This window comes from Coptis chinensis, chromosome 7 (genome assembly GCF_015680905.1).
Source record: "Coptis chinensis isolate HL-2020 chromosome 7, ASM1568090v1, whole genome shotgun sequence".
In the NCBI taxonomy this organism is placed as follows: Eukaryota; Viridiplantae; Streptophyta; class Magnoliopsida; order Ranunculales; family Ranunculaceae; genus Coptis; species Coptis chinensis.
This window is the reverse complement of record NC_141462.1, coordinates 44408636-44426447: the sequence shown is the minus strand read 5'-3', so window position 1 is coordinate 44426447 and position 17812 is coordinate 44408636. Positions and strand designations below refer to the sequence as shown.

The 17812-nt window shown below is 39.2% G+C and overlaps 1 protein-coding gene across 1 annotated transcript; it reads left to right on the top strand.

Annotated features, from left to right (window-relative positions):
• Window positions 1-13091: 13091 nt before the first annotated feature.
• Window positions 13092-13547, top strand: LOC147487652 (uncharacterized). The gene has a single exon (XM_086574096.1). It carries the CDS (start codon window positions 13092-13094, stop codon window positions 13545-13547), a length of 456 nt encoding a protein of 151 aa, XP_086430222.1.
• Window positions 13548-17812: the final 4265 nt, after the last annotated feature.

Here is a 17812-nt window from a genome sequence, read left to right as displayed (position 1 = left end):
TACGTTGTGAATTCATAGTTCATTTAAGTAGGTAGACTATTCATTTTATAGTTATCAAATGGCGCTGCCATCTTAGTTGCACTTTAGCATTCTTTTCATAATAGAATTAGTAATTTTAAGTCCCATTTCACCCACCCACCCTTGTTTGATTCATACTTTGTGGTTGCCGTTTCAGTTTTGGAAAAATTCCATGAAAATACACCGAATGCGCCTAAAGGCAAAAGAAAGCGCGACCAGCTATGTTCTTGGAATTTGATCAATACAATCGGCGCCAGCTTCAGAGCGACCAGCCAGTTCTTGGACTTCGGATTTCGAATTTACTAGAGCCCCGGCCTACCTGAAATTTCGGTTTCCACGGGTTGATTCAAACTTCGAGTTGTCAAGTTTTTCAGTGTTCTATTCTCTTATATACACCTAACACGCTGCATTACAAGACACTATTCATAAGCGAAGCAAGGGCCTTGTCAGGTATTCCTTTCTTCCACACCTCGCATCTCCTGTTAGAGGTTTATACTAGTATATCGAATTGTTTGGAGTGTTGCATGTTTAGTTAAGCTCGACTTAGTCTTGCATGAGATTAAGGTCTGGCGAACAAAACACCTAACGTAAATACACACCAACATCAACAAACAAGTCTATCTAGTATACCACAAACTACACCTCTAGCTACTATTCCACACACACCACCGATATAATGGGGAAGAAAGAGAGACTCCTCTCGGACTTCTACAAAGCCTTGGCGATAGCCCCAAATCTTGCATCGTTCTAGCGGACCCACCGGGGATTTCAGAATCCCTCCAAATATTTTTAATTTGTTACCCGTTTTTCATGGTTTAGACCATGAAAAACCTTACCAAGCATCGTGGGATTGAACAAGTCCTAACAACATTCCACCATCCTACGGTTGGTTCGAACAAATTAAATTAAAATTATTCCCTTTCACCTTAGCCGATAAAGGCGCGTCTTGGTTAAGCGCCTTGGCCTTTTAATTACGTGGACTTCGTGGGCTAAACTTGTTCACTGTTTATGGAACATTTTACCCACCCCTAAAGACGGATGAGATGCTTTCCAAGATTCATTTCTTTTCGACAAAATCCTCATGAATCATTTTCAGAGGCTTGGAATCGTTTCACCGATCTACTAATAGAGTGTCCACACCATAACTTAGCAAAAGACCGTTAGTTAGTTGCCTTTTTCAAAGGACTTTCAACATCACCATAAAGAAGTCCTTGACATTATGAATGGGGGTAGTTTCTTAAGTAAAGGAGCCTCGGAGGCTTATAAATTTTTAGAAGACCAAACTAAGCGAAATAATAATTGGGGGTAGTGATGATATCCCCCTTCGCCTAGTTCTTCTTCTTCAACAGTTAAGGCCAAGTATGTTTGAAATTAAACCGCGATTCGAGCTTAAAACTCTAATCGAATCACTCACTAAAAAGGTAGAGGCCATTTCTGTACAACAAAAGCCTATCCCCGTCATGAATGTAAATTCAAACCCATGTAGTTTCTGTTGGAGCCCTGAGCATCCCGATTCCCACTGTCCTATAGCCTATGAACAGGCTTGTTCCATTAATAGTGAACCTAACGCCCCTTGGAGACAAAATCCCAACTTCGGTTGGCGGAATAACCAAAACGTCACACCTCAAGGGTACAATCATCAATATGTTAGGCCAACGCAGAGCTTTAACCAAGCTCCACTACGACAAGGACAGGGTCAGGGTAATTTTAATAATTATAACAACCAAGTGCAACCTCGACAAGGTCAAGCACAAGGTCAAGGTAATTATAATAATTATAATGCTAATAGAGGTATCGTTCGGTAAATAATAACTATCAAAATCCACCAATAAATAATTCACGGAAATAGTTCGGTAACACCACCCGTGAACACTACACCCACCCAACGGATCGTCTTGACACCTTCATACAAGTGAGCCAAAACTTTTCCAAACCATGGCTCAATCTAACCAACAGCTTCTACAATCCGTTAATAATTTAACCCAACGGTTGGCTCAAGATAAAGCCCAACCCAAAGGTGTGTTTCCGTGTAACGCAATACCTAATCCTAAAACAACAAACACGACGCTTTGAGGTAACCGATAATACTAGTAATGAATATGAAAATGTAGGTGAGATAAATGCCATCACCACTCTCGATTACGGCAGAGTGGTTGATAACAAGGTAACTATGCCTATAGTTACCCCACCAATAACCCCCTACACCTACTATTTTACTAGATACCTAAATAGAAACTGAAGAGCCTACCATCGTAGAGGTACCGCCACAACACAACCTAAGAAACATAAAGCCACGGTTAAACATCCAGTGATACCATTGCTAAATATAGACGAAACCACCGTTTCCACAAAAATTAGCCATGTTAACTAGGGATACAAATTCACGAGGAGATTAGGGACATTTTCAAGAATCTAACTATAAACCTTCCCTTCCTCGAAGCTATTAAAAAGCTACCATATCATGCTAAGTTTCTTAAGGAATTGTGTACTACTAGGCGTAAGACAAATATACCAAAAGACGCCTTTTAACGAGAACAATTCCCAACCTTATCTGAACATAATAGAATTGTTAAGTACAAGGACCTCCGGTCGTCCCTATCAGACAATGCACCTTAGGAGATTCCTATCTGACGACCGCGTTATTAGACACGGGGGCTAGTGTTAACTTACTCCCATTTTATTTGTATAGACAAATAGGTCTAGACAAGATGCAACCCACTAAAATGGCGTTGCAATTAGCGATCGGTCTATTAAGTATCCTAAGGGGTAGTCGAAAATGTGTTGGTAAAAGTCGGGATTTCTACTATCCGGCTGATTTTGTAGTCCTCGATCTGAGTCGCTAACGACTCTGTCGATTATTTTAGGGCGTCCTTTCCTCGGCAACCGCCAATGCGCTCATTAATTGCCGTGATGGTTCAATGTCCATGTCTTTTGGCCATCTTGTTTGTTGAAGTCAATGTTTTAAAACAAGGACACACGGTTACCGATTCGCCTATGGATGGAGAGGTTAGCATGATCGAGAGCTTTGCTCGAGATTATTTCAACAACACGTTCCCGATAGTCATATGCCCAAAATTCTTTCCTTTGGAAAGTCGGACTCAATATTTCCATTCCTACACTAGTCGATACACATATTATTGATGAGGGACGGGATAGATGACTTTCTCAAAGATGTAGAGGACTACCACAGTAATGTGGATATGACCAATCTAGATGAGGAATTTGATGAGTTTTTTCGGTAGGTGAAAATTCACCCTATCAAGAACTAACTTCCACAACATCCACCTCGACTCCCCTCCTTCCACCCTTTCAAAGGAATCTCGAGTTTGCACTCGATCCTGTTGTTTCTTCTGTGCTTCATAATTTTTTAAATCCTCCTAGCAAACAGATACTTCAGAAGGACAACCTATTTGACACCTTCATTTTCAGAATTGAGGCAGGTCCACACACACAATGAATGAGTTCGGTGCTAAAACCACATCCTCATTGTGTAATGCTGTCTCTTTCTAAAACTTATCCATATCCACCATATTCTCCACACCCATTCACTTTTCCACACTTATTTACTAGAACACCCACTCATTCAAAAATTAAAAAGAAGGTGCATGATAGGTTACACAATAGGGTAATCCGACTTCCCTTTCATATCACTAGGTTGAGTCATAGGGAAAATTGGTATTTGATTGTGTTTGGATATGTTTTCTGGGATATTTATTTATGGAATGATCCACAACTATTTCGGTTGTTGATATATGATCAACTGCATGTTCATACATATGTTTTAGATAAAGTCTTGAGTATCTGACTATAAACGACTCAAATTTCTGTGTTGGTGCATTTCCTTTCATTCCAATATATTGGTGAGTGCACCATTAAGGTAACCGGGCCCTCCCTATGGAGTGTGTGGCTGTAAGTACCGGATCCTAAGTCCACGGTTCACATAGTTCACGTTTTCCACTCTTGCATGTTTTTCTCGGATTTTTGAGTCATGTTTCTCTATGGTGTGAATTATGTCTTTATTGCTTATTGTTTTTCCTTCTAAAAATAAAATAAAAATAAAAAATAAAAATAAACATAGTAATCTAGGAAGTCTCGGGAATCTGACTTTAAAAGACCCACTACTAAAAACAAATTTTCTAAGCTTCGTTGTAAAAATTTGTTTGGGGGTGGGGTGTTAAATGTTTCGCATACTAAAATGTTTTATGTCTCATTAGAGTTGCTTAGGCCGTTTTCTTGTATTACGATTCGGATTGACATAATCTATTAATTTAGATTTCATTCGTTAAGATAACTTACGTCATGCACGCGACTTCGAGGCATTTTCCACTATCACGTATGTCATCTGAAGTCGGAATAGAGTGTTTTATGGATCATTGGATAGGAAATTCTCTCCTGATCATTTCTATATCTCATTAAAAAAATCGGACCCGATAACGAAGCGGGAATTTTGATTTGAAATTCGCAAAAAATCGAAAAAATCAAAAATTTCGATTTTGGGCTTGGGCCCAACCCGCGCCCACGACCAGCGCGCTCGCGCTCTTACCTTCTCACGAACAGTTCATCGCGTTCTTCATCTTCCACCGCCATTAATGCCAAGCTTAAAGCTTAAACCTAAAACAAAAATCAAATAAAAAGAAAACGAAAAACAACCCACGCCAAAAATCAAATCCCAACCCCAATCTTCTTCAAACACCAATCAAAACAAACTCCACCAATTTAACCCAAGAAAAACCACCGAAAAAATCAAAAAATTGGTGCCAATACCACCACGCCACCACCACCATGTTCTTCCAATTGCCAAGTTAATCCACCACCACCACATCATATTTAGACCCTCACCCATTCCAAACACTAGATGGCTCAACGCCGAATTATCACCGAGCAAGTTTTCATCGCCGACCATTTCGCCGTTTTTACGGTGACGAAATGGCTAGTAGAGACTGGAATAGTCTTCGGTACTTTCGACCGAAGCCTTCTACCACGAAGACTTGGTCCGTCGGTTCTACAACACCGGGGAGTTGGAGGAGAGTAGGATTTTGTGATGGTAAGGAAGAAGAGAGGGGAGTTGACTCATCGATCGATTGGCTGAGATTCTAGGCATTCCGCCTAGAATCCATCTGAGGCCACTTTTACACGGAGCCCGGTTTGACGGGTAGAGCCATTGATGGGCGTTCGCCATCAATGGGAGCTACAATACAAACTCCCATTGTGTTCGCCAGATCATCGAGGACCAACCCGGTACCCTGGATTGGGTCGAATGTCTAGGGAAGGACAAGGTCGGTGACATCGATCGACCTGCCTCCGCGTGTTATGGGTACTCGGGGCGGCGAAGTCACGATTTCTGTATCACGGAGTTTTCTTGAGCATGATTAGGGGGTCGGAAGGTCTTTGGCACCTCTTCCTGTGTTAATAATCACCAAGATCATCTGAAGATGAAAGCAGCTCCAACGTCTGAGAGGATTTACATTACCCTGCACCGGAACACGCGTATCTATAAGGAGTGTGTCTAACAAGTTTGGAGGAGGGCGGAGGATAGAGAGGAAGAAGAAGAGGATGGTGGGGCTGGGAATGAAGAGGAGGAGGATGAGGACGCCTCGAGGATGAGGAGGGGCGTGACTGCTTTGATCGCGGATGCCTTCCAGAGGTGTTGGTGCGATGCGAGCGCATGGCTATGCTTCATAGGGGCATCGTTCAATAAACACTATCTGCCTGCAGACCTCCGGACTCGACAGGCGACCATTCATCACAACCGAGATCCGCACCCGGAGGGAGGATGAGAGATGGGGCTGGCGAGGGCTGAGATGGAAGCCCGGCCCCGGTTTAGAGTGGATATGCTAGCACGCTTCCCACCTCATCTGGACTCTGCCTCGAGGACCGCGACTCTCGAGACATGGCGTCGTCGACGAAGGGCGGCTGCTGCTGGACCTTCTGGAGCCCCAGGAGCCACCACTAGAGACTGTGCCCTCAGCCACCACTGGCGAGGTGTTTAGAGAGGATGAGGAGTGATAGTCGTAGTTATTTTTGTTTTATAAGTTGTTGTTTTATTTATTTTTGTTGTTTTTATTGTAATGTAATTTTTATTCTCGTAATTTGAATTTTGTAAGTGAAAGGACCTCCGAATGAAAATTATAATATAAGGGGTTATTTTCAGTATGTGTGCTTGTTTCATATTGATCCCACCTTCCCAACTTTGGGGTGGTTTTATCATTTCAAAGCTGTATTTTTATAAAACCCTAGTGTTAGAATTTCTTCATGGAGTAAGGTGAAAAAGATGGAGTTTAGGCCTATCTATGATTGAGAATCATTGTAGGATGAAATCTAGATTAAATAGGTACATTCAATCATAAAATCCAAATAAGAGATACTGGGTTTGAATCAGAATCCAGGATATGAGTTGTTTCCGTTTTCGAGTTTGGAAATTTTAGGATTTCCGGAAACTGCCGTAATTAGTTTTGGCAACTTTCCGATCCATTCTAGCAACTTTAAACCTATATAAACTTGATACAATCTACCCTCACAACTCACACTACACCTAAACCCCATCACTCACCCTTCACACCCGCGATTCCCACGTTTCGTCTCCATTTTCACAAAATCTGCTTCGGGTTAGCGCCAGCGCCCTAGTTGGCTTCAGCGCCTACACTTCGAGAAAAAATTTGCTCAGAGCCCAGCGCCAAGTCAAAGCGACCACCGCTAAGTTCTTGGAATTCTAAAATACAAAGAGCGGCGCCACCGCTTTTATTTGCGCCAGCCACTTTGACTTCTCTGGACCAGAAAAATTCCAGTTTTTCGCGCGTTGTGCCCGGTCGTTTTGCAACTATTCCAGAACGTAGTTTTGAGATGACATCTCCCATAATAATACCGGAACAGTCCTTCGAAGATTTGTTCCAAAGCACTACTTATGGTGCTTGGTTTCGCGAGGTGATCACATATGTTGGCTGGGAACCTCTTATGGTAAGACCGGCTGAACTTTATTCTGCAGCACTTGCATCTTATTTCTATAATAACTGCATTTTCTTTGAGAGACCGGATGGAGAACAAGTGTTCTCCATCAACATTGACGATGAACCAATGAAAATTACCAGGTTCTTGCTAGCATTTGTTCTTGGACTTGCTATGCCCGCTGAGATACAAGACCCATGGTGCTATTGGGTCGATAATATGCATGTCTATACTTATGAGTATTTGCACGAGGCTTATGGGGCAGGCATTTTCCGTATTGAGGACCAAGGGGACTATAACGTTGCCCTTGGTAGCCTGTCCATGAACATAGGAACTGTTATGTTTTGGATTATGCTAAACATTTTAGGGGAATGGCGTTTTTCTTCTGTGAATGACGCCACTTGCAGCGTTTTCCTTGCTTTAGCCAATGGACGCCGGTTCTATGACCTTCCCAGGACTTTGATCTCTAGTTTAGCACGAGCCCACACCATGAGGCATAAGTACCTTCTTATGCCTGTTCTAATTTCACGTATTATGTTATGTTTCTTTCCTGTTTTTTGTACACGTTTCACTGATTGGATTAAGGTAGACACGGTGCGACCCACCAATAGTATTATTCGATCTTTCCGTGCAATGACTTGGCATGGGTGGCGGATACAACCTCACCAGGTTGCACCCTACACCCCATCGGACCAAGTGGCACTTAATAGGTTAGCAACCATAGATGATACATGGCGTGAAGCCCGGCAAATTATCATAGCATGGCAGGGGCGAAGGAACCTCACTTCTTTATAGAAGTAGGGATGACGAAGATGACGAATAACAACGGGAGTGGAGGTAAGTTTTAGTTACGTTGTGTGCGCTTATGTCCCAAGCAATTTAATTATGTTAACCCCATAATGGGTGGAACTCTTATAGAGTTCGTCGGTTTTATTTCCTATATTAGTACGTTCTAACCTTGTTTTGCGGATGTCTCTGAATTTCACGCAGCTTCAATGGTATTTTTTTCCTACCCTCTTTATTTACAATGCTTTGAGGACAAAGCATGCTTTTTTGTTTGGGGGGCATAGAAACACGCCTAATTAAGACATCCGCTAGGATATAAATATATAATATGCATTTGTTTTCTAGTTAAAAATTTCAAAAATTTAAAAATATAAACAAATAAGTTATGCTATACACTTAGGAATATTGGTATTGTTTCTTTCTCCATGCTTTTAACAATCTAGAAGTCTCACATAGCTGTTGCATCGAATAATTGTTAGAAACTTAGGTTAATCGTGTAGTAATAATCTTTGCATCTATCTATAAATATATTACATGAGTATCTATGATTGTTAGCGATAAGTTTCAAAATCTAGGCTAGAGTACTTATTCTACAAATCCTGTGAGAATATAGCCTAAAACCTTATATGAAGCGAAAACATTTGAGAAATGACACAAGGGAGAAGTAAAATCCGGATAGAGAAATCACACGTCCACTTGCTTGATCACTAAACCATATCCTAAGTGAGAATTTAGGCGCTCTTTGGATCGATATAGCCGAAATTCAAACCTATGAATTATTTTCCGCTAATTAAGCCACTCACGAGCCTTTTCTTTAAGCCTTTTCCATACACCACAATTCCTTTACCCTGTTACAAAAACAAAAACAAAATTAAAAAAAAAAAAAAAAAAAAAAAAAAAATAAATCAACCTACCCAATTTAGAATAAGTCTGAGAATAGAATGAGTGAAGAAAGAAGAAGAGAAAAACCTGTGTAAACAAAAATTGTTAGTTGCTTCAGAAAATAAAGAAAAGAAGTTTCCATCCAAAGAAAAGAAAAATAGAAATAAAATAAAAACTCCAAAAAATAGAATAAAAGGGAGTCAAAAGCCAAAGAAAAGAAAAAGAAAAATATGGCTAAGGATGGAAACAAAGTGTGGAAGCAAAAGTAAATAACAAGGTTTTCTCTAGTTACATAATATGAAGACTCTATTATCTCAGACTTGTCCTTTTGAATATCCATTTCCTTCCTTCTTAAACCATCTCCTAATCCCCGTAACACCTAATAAAGACCTCTAGCTCAATTAGGAATAGGTTAGTGTGATAGTAAGTGGCAGATGTGTTTGATCGACCCGGCTTCCTTGTTGTTGTCATTGAGATTGTAAGGTAAAGTGTGCCCACTGTATTTGGAGTAGCTAAACTTGAGTGGAAAAATCAGTGTTGTTTCTTCTTGACTATTATTGTGAGAACCTACTTAAGGGCCATTATTCGAAGTTCTCGAAACAAACCTCGCTAAACATTTGATAGTACTACTCATTGTATATATGTTTATTGTAGATGATTGATTATTATGCATATATTAACTTAGGGTTTTGACTAGTTATTCTTATGTAATTGCTAGAGAGATGTATAGATAGTTGAGCATGAATAAGGAAACAATAGTTTTATTTTCTTAGTCGTTGTAGTATAGATGAAGTTTGTGAGTACCTTCATTTGGAAAACTCTCACGAGGCTATAACTTCGTCCACTAGGGAATTCCTAGTGGTTTAAGGCCTTGTTGCATATGGTCAATGCAATCGCACTCAGCAAACGAGTAGTTAGAACTCCATTTTTGGTCACTTATTCTAATTTCTCATCTTTGCTTGAGGACAAGCAAAATCTTTGTTTGGGGTGGTTTGATAAGAGCCCAAAACTGTAGTTTTAACCCCTTAATAATCATCTTGTTAGACCAATTATGTGAATAATAAGTAAGAGTTAATACTGATTACGCGTTTTATGCATTTCAGGCTTCAAAGTCCATTATGTGCAGAAATGTGCCACTTTAGCGAGATAAAGGAGCAAAAGTCAGCAAAATTTCCGAATGCCATACTTTTGGACTCAGACCTCGGATTGAGGCCTACCTTATGTCAAAACGACCGGCTCGGAAAGAGCTTTGCAATGGTCTAAGCCTTGATCCAATCAGAGGAGCAGAAGTGGACGAAAAGTCTGTGGAAGCCAACTGCAGCTGAAGAGGCCTTTTTGGACTGAAAGAATTGGGTTTTGGGCCTGATTCTCTGGCCCAAAACATGGCTCCAAGCCCATGCACGATTTTTGGATCTGGATGTATAAAAACAAAAGCTTGACTCAGTGTTAATGCAGTCAATAGTAGTTAGATAATAGTAGATAGCTTAGAATAGAAAGTAGCCATTAAAATAGTTTCAAGATCTAGTTTTATTTAATTGTTTTTTTTTTATTAAGTGTAGTTTCAATATCTAATTCATTTCATTAGATTAAACCTTGAATCTTGTTCTTCATTGGATTAGATCAATAAAGTAGTATTTCTATCCATTTCGATTTTTGTCATTTCCAATTCTAGATCTAATTTCAATTCATGTCCTTATTTCAATTTAGTCATTAAATTAGATTTCATTATTGTTTAATTAAGTAAATTTCAATGCTTTATATTATGTTTAGTTTTAATCTAAATGGAAATGATTATGAATGATTCAAGGCTAAAACCTCCATTAGAGGGGTTGTGAAGCCTTGATGAAAGCTTGATTCGATTATCGTAGAGTCGCCGTGATTTTTTCTATTCCACTCTAGAAATGATTAGTTCACCATGAGAATGGGTTTAATTGTTCACATGCTAGTTATGAATTGGTAGAAATGCCATGTATAATTAGGGATTAGGAATAACCAATTGTTCTCTGAAAGCGATTCAATTCGGATTACGACGACTCGTTGCTAGTGGATTAAGTTGAGTTAAGGTGGAATCAATCCCCCTCTAACTCCTTATCATCGAATCAACGTAGCATTCCCTTAGTTGTCTGATAATCGACTAGTTGCACCTTGTGGGTAGTTGCATCGTAGTATAATTCCTTTCGTAAAACTCTCATAGACTTAAAAACGACTAGTTAGATTAGAAAACATCCATGCTAGGGAACTAGGAGTGGAACGAACTTCGTACTCCATTTAGTGCAATTCGCATTGAGAGTAGAAGCTTTGATAATCAAACACGTAAAAGAATAGTTCTAGTTTACTTACGTTGTGAATTCATAGTTCATTTCGTAGGTAGACTATTCATTTTATAGTTATCACAGATGAGATTGAAAAAGATTGTATGCAAGCTTGTTTCAAAGGAGTAGTCCGATTTCATTCAAGGGAGGTCGGTCCAAGCTAGCATTGGGATGGCTTCAGAGATGATTAATGCAATGCACAAACAGAAACATGATGGTTCTCTTGGAATCAATGTGGATATATCACAGGCGTATGATACTCTCAGCTGGGAATTCCTGATGGAGGTACTCAAAAGGATTTGGTTTTGATAAAAGATGGATTACTTGGATTCATGTTCTTCTCAAGACTACCAAAATCTCAGTTCTCATTAATGGTGGGCCATGTGGCTTTCTTTCAGTGAGTAGAGGACTAAGACAAAGAGATCCTCTATCTCCGTTACTCTTTGTTATTGCCGAGGATACTCTTAGTAGAGGGATTAATCATCTTAGGGAGCTAAGATTGATAAAACCTTTGTGTACTACAAAAGGCTTCCTTAGTCCCTCACACTTGTTGTTTGCCGATGATATTTTCATTTTCATGGTTGGCAATCATTAAGATATTGAATGTATTGCTGACCTGCTTGAAGCCTACCAAGAAGTTGCGGGTCAAGTCATTAATAGGTAAAAGAGTAAACTCTTTTTTGGTGGTATGGATGGTGCTAATAGAAGAAGAATCTTAGAGGCGCTGCAGATACAAGAAGGGGCTTTGCCAGAAAAGTATTTGGGTATACCTTTGGTGCAGGGGAAAGTCAAAGCTATGGTCATAGCTGGACTCATAGAAAAGATAGAAAGAAGAGTAAGCAATTGGAAAGGAAAACTTCCTTCTTTCCAAGGCAGAGCTACATTGATTAAGTCCGTGCTTACAAGTATCGTTGTATACAACATGAGCATCTATAAGTGGCTTTCAAGCACTATCAAGCAAGCTAAAACCATACTGTAGAATTTCTTGTGGGCTGGAAACCATTCAAAAAGTAGGGCATGCACTATATCATGGGTAAAACTCTGTAAACCCTATGATGAAGGAGGTTTAGGCATCAAGAGGCTGAAAGAGCTCAATCTTGCTTTACTCATGAAAAATGCGTGGCATATGTTAACATTTGAGGATGACTTCACCAGGTACATGAGAATGAAGTATTTTACTAGAGATGGTGACATGATAAGATACTATGTGAAGTTCTCTATTTGGTATGGCATTAAGTGGGCTTTGAAAGAGCTTCTACCACGATGTCAATGGGTTATTGGCAATGGGAACAAGGTCGATATCTGGAGGGATGGGTGGCAAAATCCTATATCTCTTAAACAAGCATTGAACATCAGCACTGCTGACCTTAAAGGATGTAGAGCTAAAGTGGTCGATCTCATCTCGTATGGAACTTGGGATATACCTAATCAGTAAAAAGAGATTTTTGATGCCGAAGGGTTTAGTGTGCTCAACATAAGAGCACTAGATCCGTCGGTGGTTGATAAGTTGGTGTGGACTGGTGACTTGAAAGGTGAATTTTCCATAAAAGCAGCCTTTGAAGGAATCATACTTAAGAGAAACAAAGTCCGATGGTGTGATATGATTTGGAACAATTATGTACCTATCAAAACAACGGCCAATGCATGGAAGCTTCTTTTGGGTGCTGCTGCAGTGGATTCTATTGTTCAGAAAAAAGGACTTAACATGGCATCAAGATGCTACACATGTAAAAAAGAAGAAGAAAGCCTACATCATCTATTGTGGGATTGCGACTTCACAAAGAGAGTATGGAAGTGGTTGTCAGCGAAGTTTTGACTAAGAAATCATTGTACATCCATAAGCAAAATCAATAAAGTAGTGCAAGGGCATAGTCCAATAATAAAGCAATTGTGAGGTGCTGCGACAGTGGGAACTCTGACTACTCTATGGCAGCATAGAAATAAGATATATCATGAAGACTACAAAGCCAGTTTTACCTATTGCACAGGGGTGATTGGGAAACACATTAGAAGTGTTTCATTATTAGTGACAGGACACACATTTAGCAGGTTGGCAAACTTCTTAGTGCGAAGAACTTGGACCCTTAAGGCTTTGTTACCTAAAGCCCCGCATATCAGAAAGTGCTAGTGGACTCTCCCCCCTCATTAGGTATGATAAAAATTAACTGCGATGGGTCTTCCATTGGTAATCCTGGCAATGCTGGTCTTGGTGCCACTTTTAGGAACTCTTCTAGAGATTTTTTGCTGGTGATATGGAGGAAGATTGGGGTCAATATGAATTACATGGCTGAATGTTTAGCTATATTGGAAAGTGTTGAGATGGCTCTCCTTATGAATTGGACGGACTTGTGGATTGAGTCTGACTTAGTGGCCTCCTTCGGAACTGGTAAAGTCCCTTGGAACATTCAAAGAAGATGGGAAAAGCGTCGTGCTGGTGTAAACCAACTTATGATTACTTCAATCTGGTTAGAGGCCAACTTTTCAGTAGACCATGCAGCAAAAAAAGCAACCAATATGGAAAATGAATCTTTGTTTTTGTACTATGGCAAGCCCCCATGGATTTATAAATGGGAGGCAAGCACAAGCATTTATTTTAGTTTCGACTAATAGGCGATGTGCATATGATTGTTGGACTGTAAAAGGCCTACCTAGTAGGGATGCTACAGCTCCATAATGATGCAAACCTCCTACTACATGATCACTTGGATTATGTTTTCTTTCCTTTTTTTCATCCTTTTTTCTCTACTCCATGTAACCTTCTTCTTATTCTTTAATACAATTTCTCGGTTCACTTACCCAAAAAAAAAAGTAACATCAAACTTTTGATCTATGAACCCTTGTATTTTTACCATTACCATCAAAACAAACATGCAAAATCTCTCATGCATCCTTTGAAGTTTGAGCAGAAGCGATTTTCTTTTAATTAGAACTACTTAGTCCCCAGTTAATACAACATAATGTTATACCATCTCTTCTTTTGTTTTCTTTAAGTATATCTTTTTCTTCTTCGCTCAACAATGTTTCATCTTCAAGTTTTTCAATTCCTTGATCAACGACTTCCCATAAATTCAAATACGTAAACACGATCTCCATCTAAAACTCCAATGCCCGAAATTCATGATCTCTTCCCACTTTGGAACCATCCATATATCGACTTCCATTGATTAATTTTGGATCTTTAACCGTAAAGCTTTGATACCATATGTAGAATCTAAAATTTTGATTCAAACACAAAAATTGAATAATACGCGTAGAAGACAAACTTGAACTAAATATTCTTTATTATATCAATTCAACCACTTATATTAAACTTGATAAACAAAAGAATTTACCCTTTCATACCACTGCATCTCTTTTCAACAATGCATCTCTCTTATTATTCTCTCACTTCTTCTTAAGCTAATGTCTAGGCACTCACACACATATATATACCTTCTCCAATTATTAATTTCTACTAAGCTATTAATTAGAAACTTCTAATACCAACCCAATTCTAATCTTACTTGTATTGTCAATATCAACTTGGTTCCTAATAGCAACTCATACTTGCTAATCACACCACTTTCTAATTAATTAAGCTGCAACTCTAATTTAACCAAAATAGCTAGATCTAAAATTACTAATTCCAACAGAGGCTTTCTAATTCCTCTCATCTTTACCTCAAGGACATTGTGTTTTTTGGTTTTTGTGCTGCTTCTCATGAAATTATGTTCACTACATTTTTGCTCAACAATATTCTGGTTCTTGATAAATTGACCATCAACAATGAGCGTATTATTGGAGAAGACGATATCAATCGATCCCCTTAAGATAGCTTGTATATGGACACTCCTCACTCTAATCCAAAATAAAAACTTTCACTACAACCAACAACCAACAATCACCAACCTAAGTTATGGAATCAACAACCACAAACCTAAGCTATGGAATCAACAACCAACAATCACCAACCTAAGCTATGGAATCAACAACCACAAACCTAAGCTATGGAATCAACAACCACAACAAGCAATAACAATATATAGTAAAAACATAACACAAAATGTAGCATGGTTTGGCCAATTGTGCATACTTCCACAAGAACATTGATTTTATGAGAAAGGGTTGTTAGAGAAGGTTTACAGTGCTCTTCTCTCTTGTCTCTCAAACTCACTAAAATCTCTCTTCTATCTCTTTACAAGGTAAAGGGTTTCTCTTTTGAGTGACTCTCTCACTCAAGATTTTTCTCACACTTAACTTTTGGTGGCTCTCAAAAATTGGTTTTTTTTCTCTCTTTTTGGGTATGAAACTCTAACTTCTTTTATATACTATGCTGAAATTTCGATAACCATGAAATTTTAGTTCATTTCGGTTTAACAACAAAAAATCATAACTTTGTTCTTCTTCTCACATGGTGAGGGACACCCAACAATCTCCCCCTCCCGAGCCATGAGGAGGGACACCTCCACACATTTCCAAATCAATTGGAGGAGTGTGCTACCAATCCGGCTATAACACAACAAACATCAAACTTGCCCTTCGGTAATGGTCATCATATCTGACCCATTCATGTCGGTATGGATCTTCTCAATGCACAATCGTTTCTTTTCAAGAACTTCTTTAATCCAATGATAATGCACATGTATGTGCTTGGATCTAGAATGAAAAATCGGATTCTTGCTCAAATGGATGGCGCTCTGAATATCGCAAAGAACTGCAAACTGTTTCTGCTTTAGCCCTAGTTTATTGAAGAGCCTCTTCATCCATAATATCTCTTCGCAACACTTAGTGGATGCAAATACTTAGCTTTTGTAATGGAGAGGGTAACACATTTTTGCAATTTAGATTGCCAAGAAACTGCTCCCCCTACAAATGTAAACAGATAACCGGAAGTGGACTTCATCGAGTCAACATCACCTGCTATGTCTGCATTTATGTAGCCTTCAAGTAAGGTCTTACTCCCAAAAACATAAACACGCCTTGGAAGTGCCCTTGAGATATCCCAATATCTACATAACACCTTCCCAATGCTCTTTACCTAGATTTGACAAAAATCAGCTTACAACACCAACGACGAAAGCAATATCCGGTCTTGTACACACCATTACATACATCAAGCTGCCCACTGCGAATGCATAAGGAATTTTTTGTATATCTTTTTTCTCATGCTCACCCTTCAGACACTTAGTTCTGGCCATGTAGAATTGGCCACCAAGCGGGTAACTTACCGATTTTGCTTGATCTATGTTGAATCTCATCAACACCTTTTAAATGTATCTTTCTTAAGAAAACCACAACTTTCCACTTTTTTGTCACGAGTGATCCACATACCAAGTATCCGCTTTGCTTGACCCAAATCCTTCATCTCAAAGGACTTACTCAAGTATTTCTTCAACTTCGATATATTGTTGATGTTTTAGCCAACTATCAACATATCATCCACATACAACAAGAGCATTATGAAATTCCCATCTCAAAATTTCTGAACAAACACACAGTGATCGGAAATAGATTTCTTGTAGCCATGGTTCACCATAAAAGACTCAAACTCCATGTTTTCTTGGTGCCTGCTTCAACCCATAAAAACCCTTTCTCAACTTCCACACCATGTGCTCCTTACCTTTGACCTCAAAACCCTCTAGCTGGTCTATGTAGACATCTTCCTCAAGATCACCAAGAAGAAAAGTTATTTTGACATTTAGTTGCTCAGCCTCTAGGTTCATACTTGTGGCCAAACCCAATACTACCCTGATAGAAGTCATCTTAACCACCAGAGAGAAAATTTCATCATAGTCAATACCTTTTCTCTGACTGAATCCCTTCAGAACAAGGCAAGCTTTGTGCTTTAGATGTTTATTACTTTCTTCATGCTTGACTTTGAACGCCCACTTGTTCTTAAAAACTTTTCTTCCTTTCAGTTTCTCAACAAAAACTTATGCAAAGAACCCATCTCATCTTGCATGACCTTCAACCATTTCTCTCCATCTGTACCTTCAAGAGCCTCTGGATAGTACATAGATTCTCCATTATCGGATAGTAATATATAAGTATGTGGTGGGTACCTAGTTGAAGCTTGTCTTTCTCTCTCGGATCTCCTCACCTCATCTTCTTATGGCTCAGGAGGATGGACTTCTACTTGTTCAGGTGGTGGTTCATGCACATCTTCTGCATCTTCTATCTCAATAGGTTTAATTCTATCATGAATAATAGGATCATCATCATGAGCCTCAAATCCATGGTTATCTACATTTTCAATGCCATCTACCACCTGTTCCACTACTGAAACTTCTAGTTCTAAGTCAACGAGGTCATAAACAAAAGCTTCTAGCTTCTCCCCATTCTCAAAGTCCTCTTTTGTCTAATCTTTCAAGAACACAACATCTCAACTACGGATTGCCTTCTTGTTAATCGGATCATAAAGCTTGTAACCAAACTTCTCATCCACACAACCAAGAAAAAATTATTGCTTGGCTTTGTCATCAATCTTGGACCTCTCATCCTGGGAAATATGAACAAATGCTCTGCACCCAAATACCCTAAAATATCCATAATCAATATCTCTGCCTGACCATACTCTCTCTGGATAATCACTATTCAAAGACTTCTAAGGCAATAAGTTGAACACATATACAGCTGTGCGCATTGCTTCTACCCAGTGTCTCTTTTTTAACATAGAATAGACAACATGCATCTCATCTTCTCTACAATGGTACGGTTTATCCTCTCAGTTATACCATTGTGTTGCGGTGTCTTGGGCACTGTATGCTCATGACGAATCCCATGACTTTTGCAATACTCTTCAAATGGCCTAATATACTCTCCCCTATTATCTGAATGGATACACTTCAAAGGCTTTCCAGTCTCTCTTTCCACCATACAATAGAAAGTCTTGA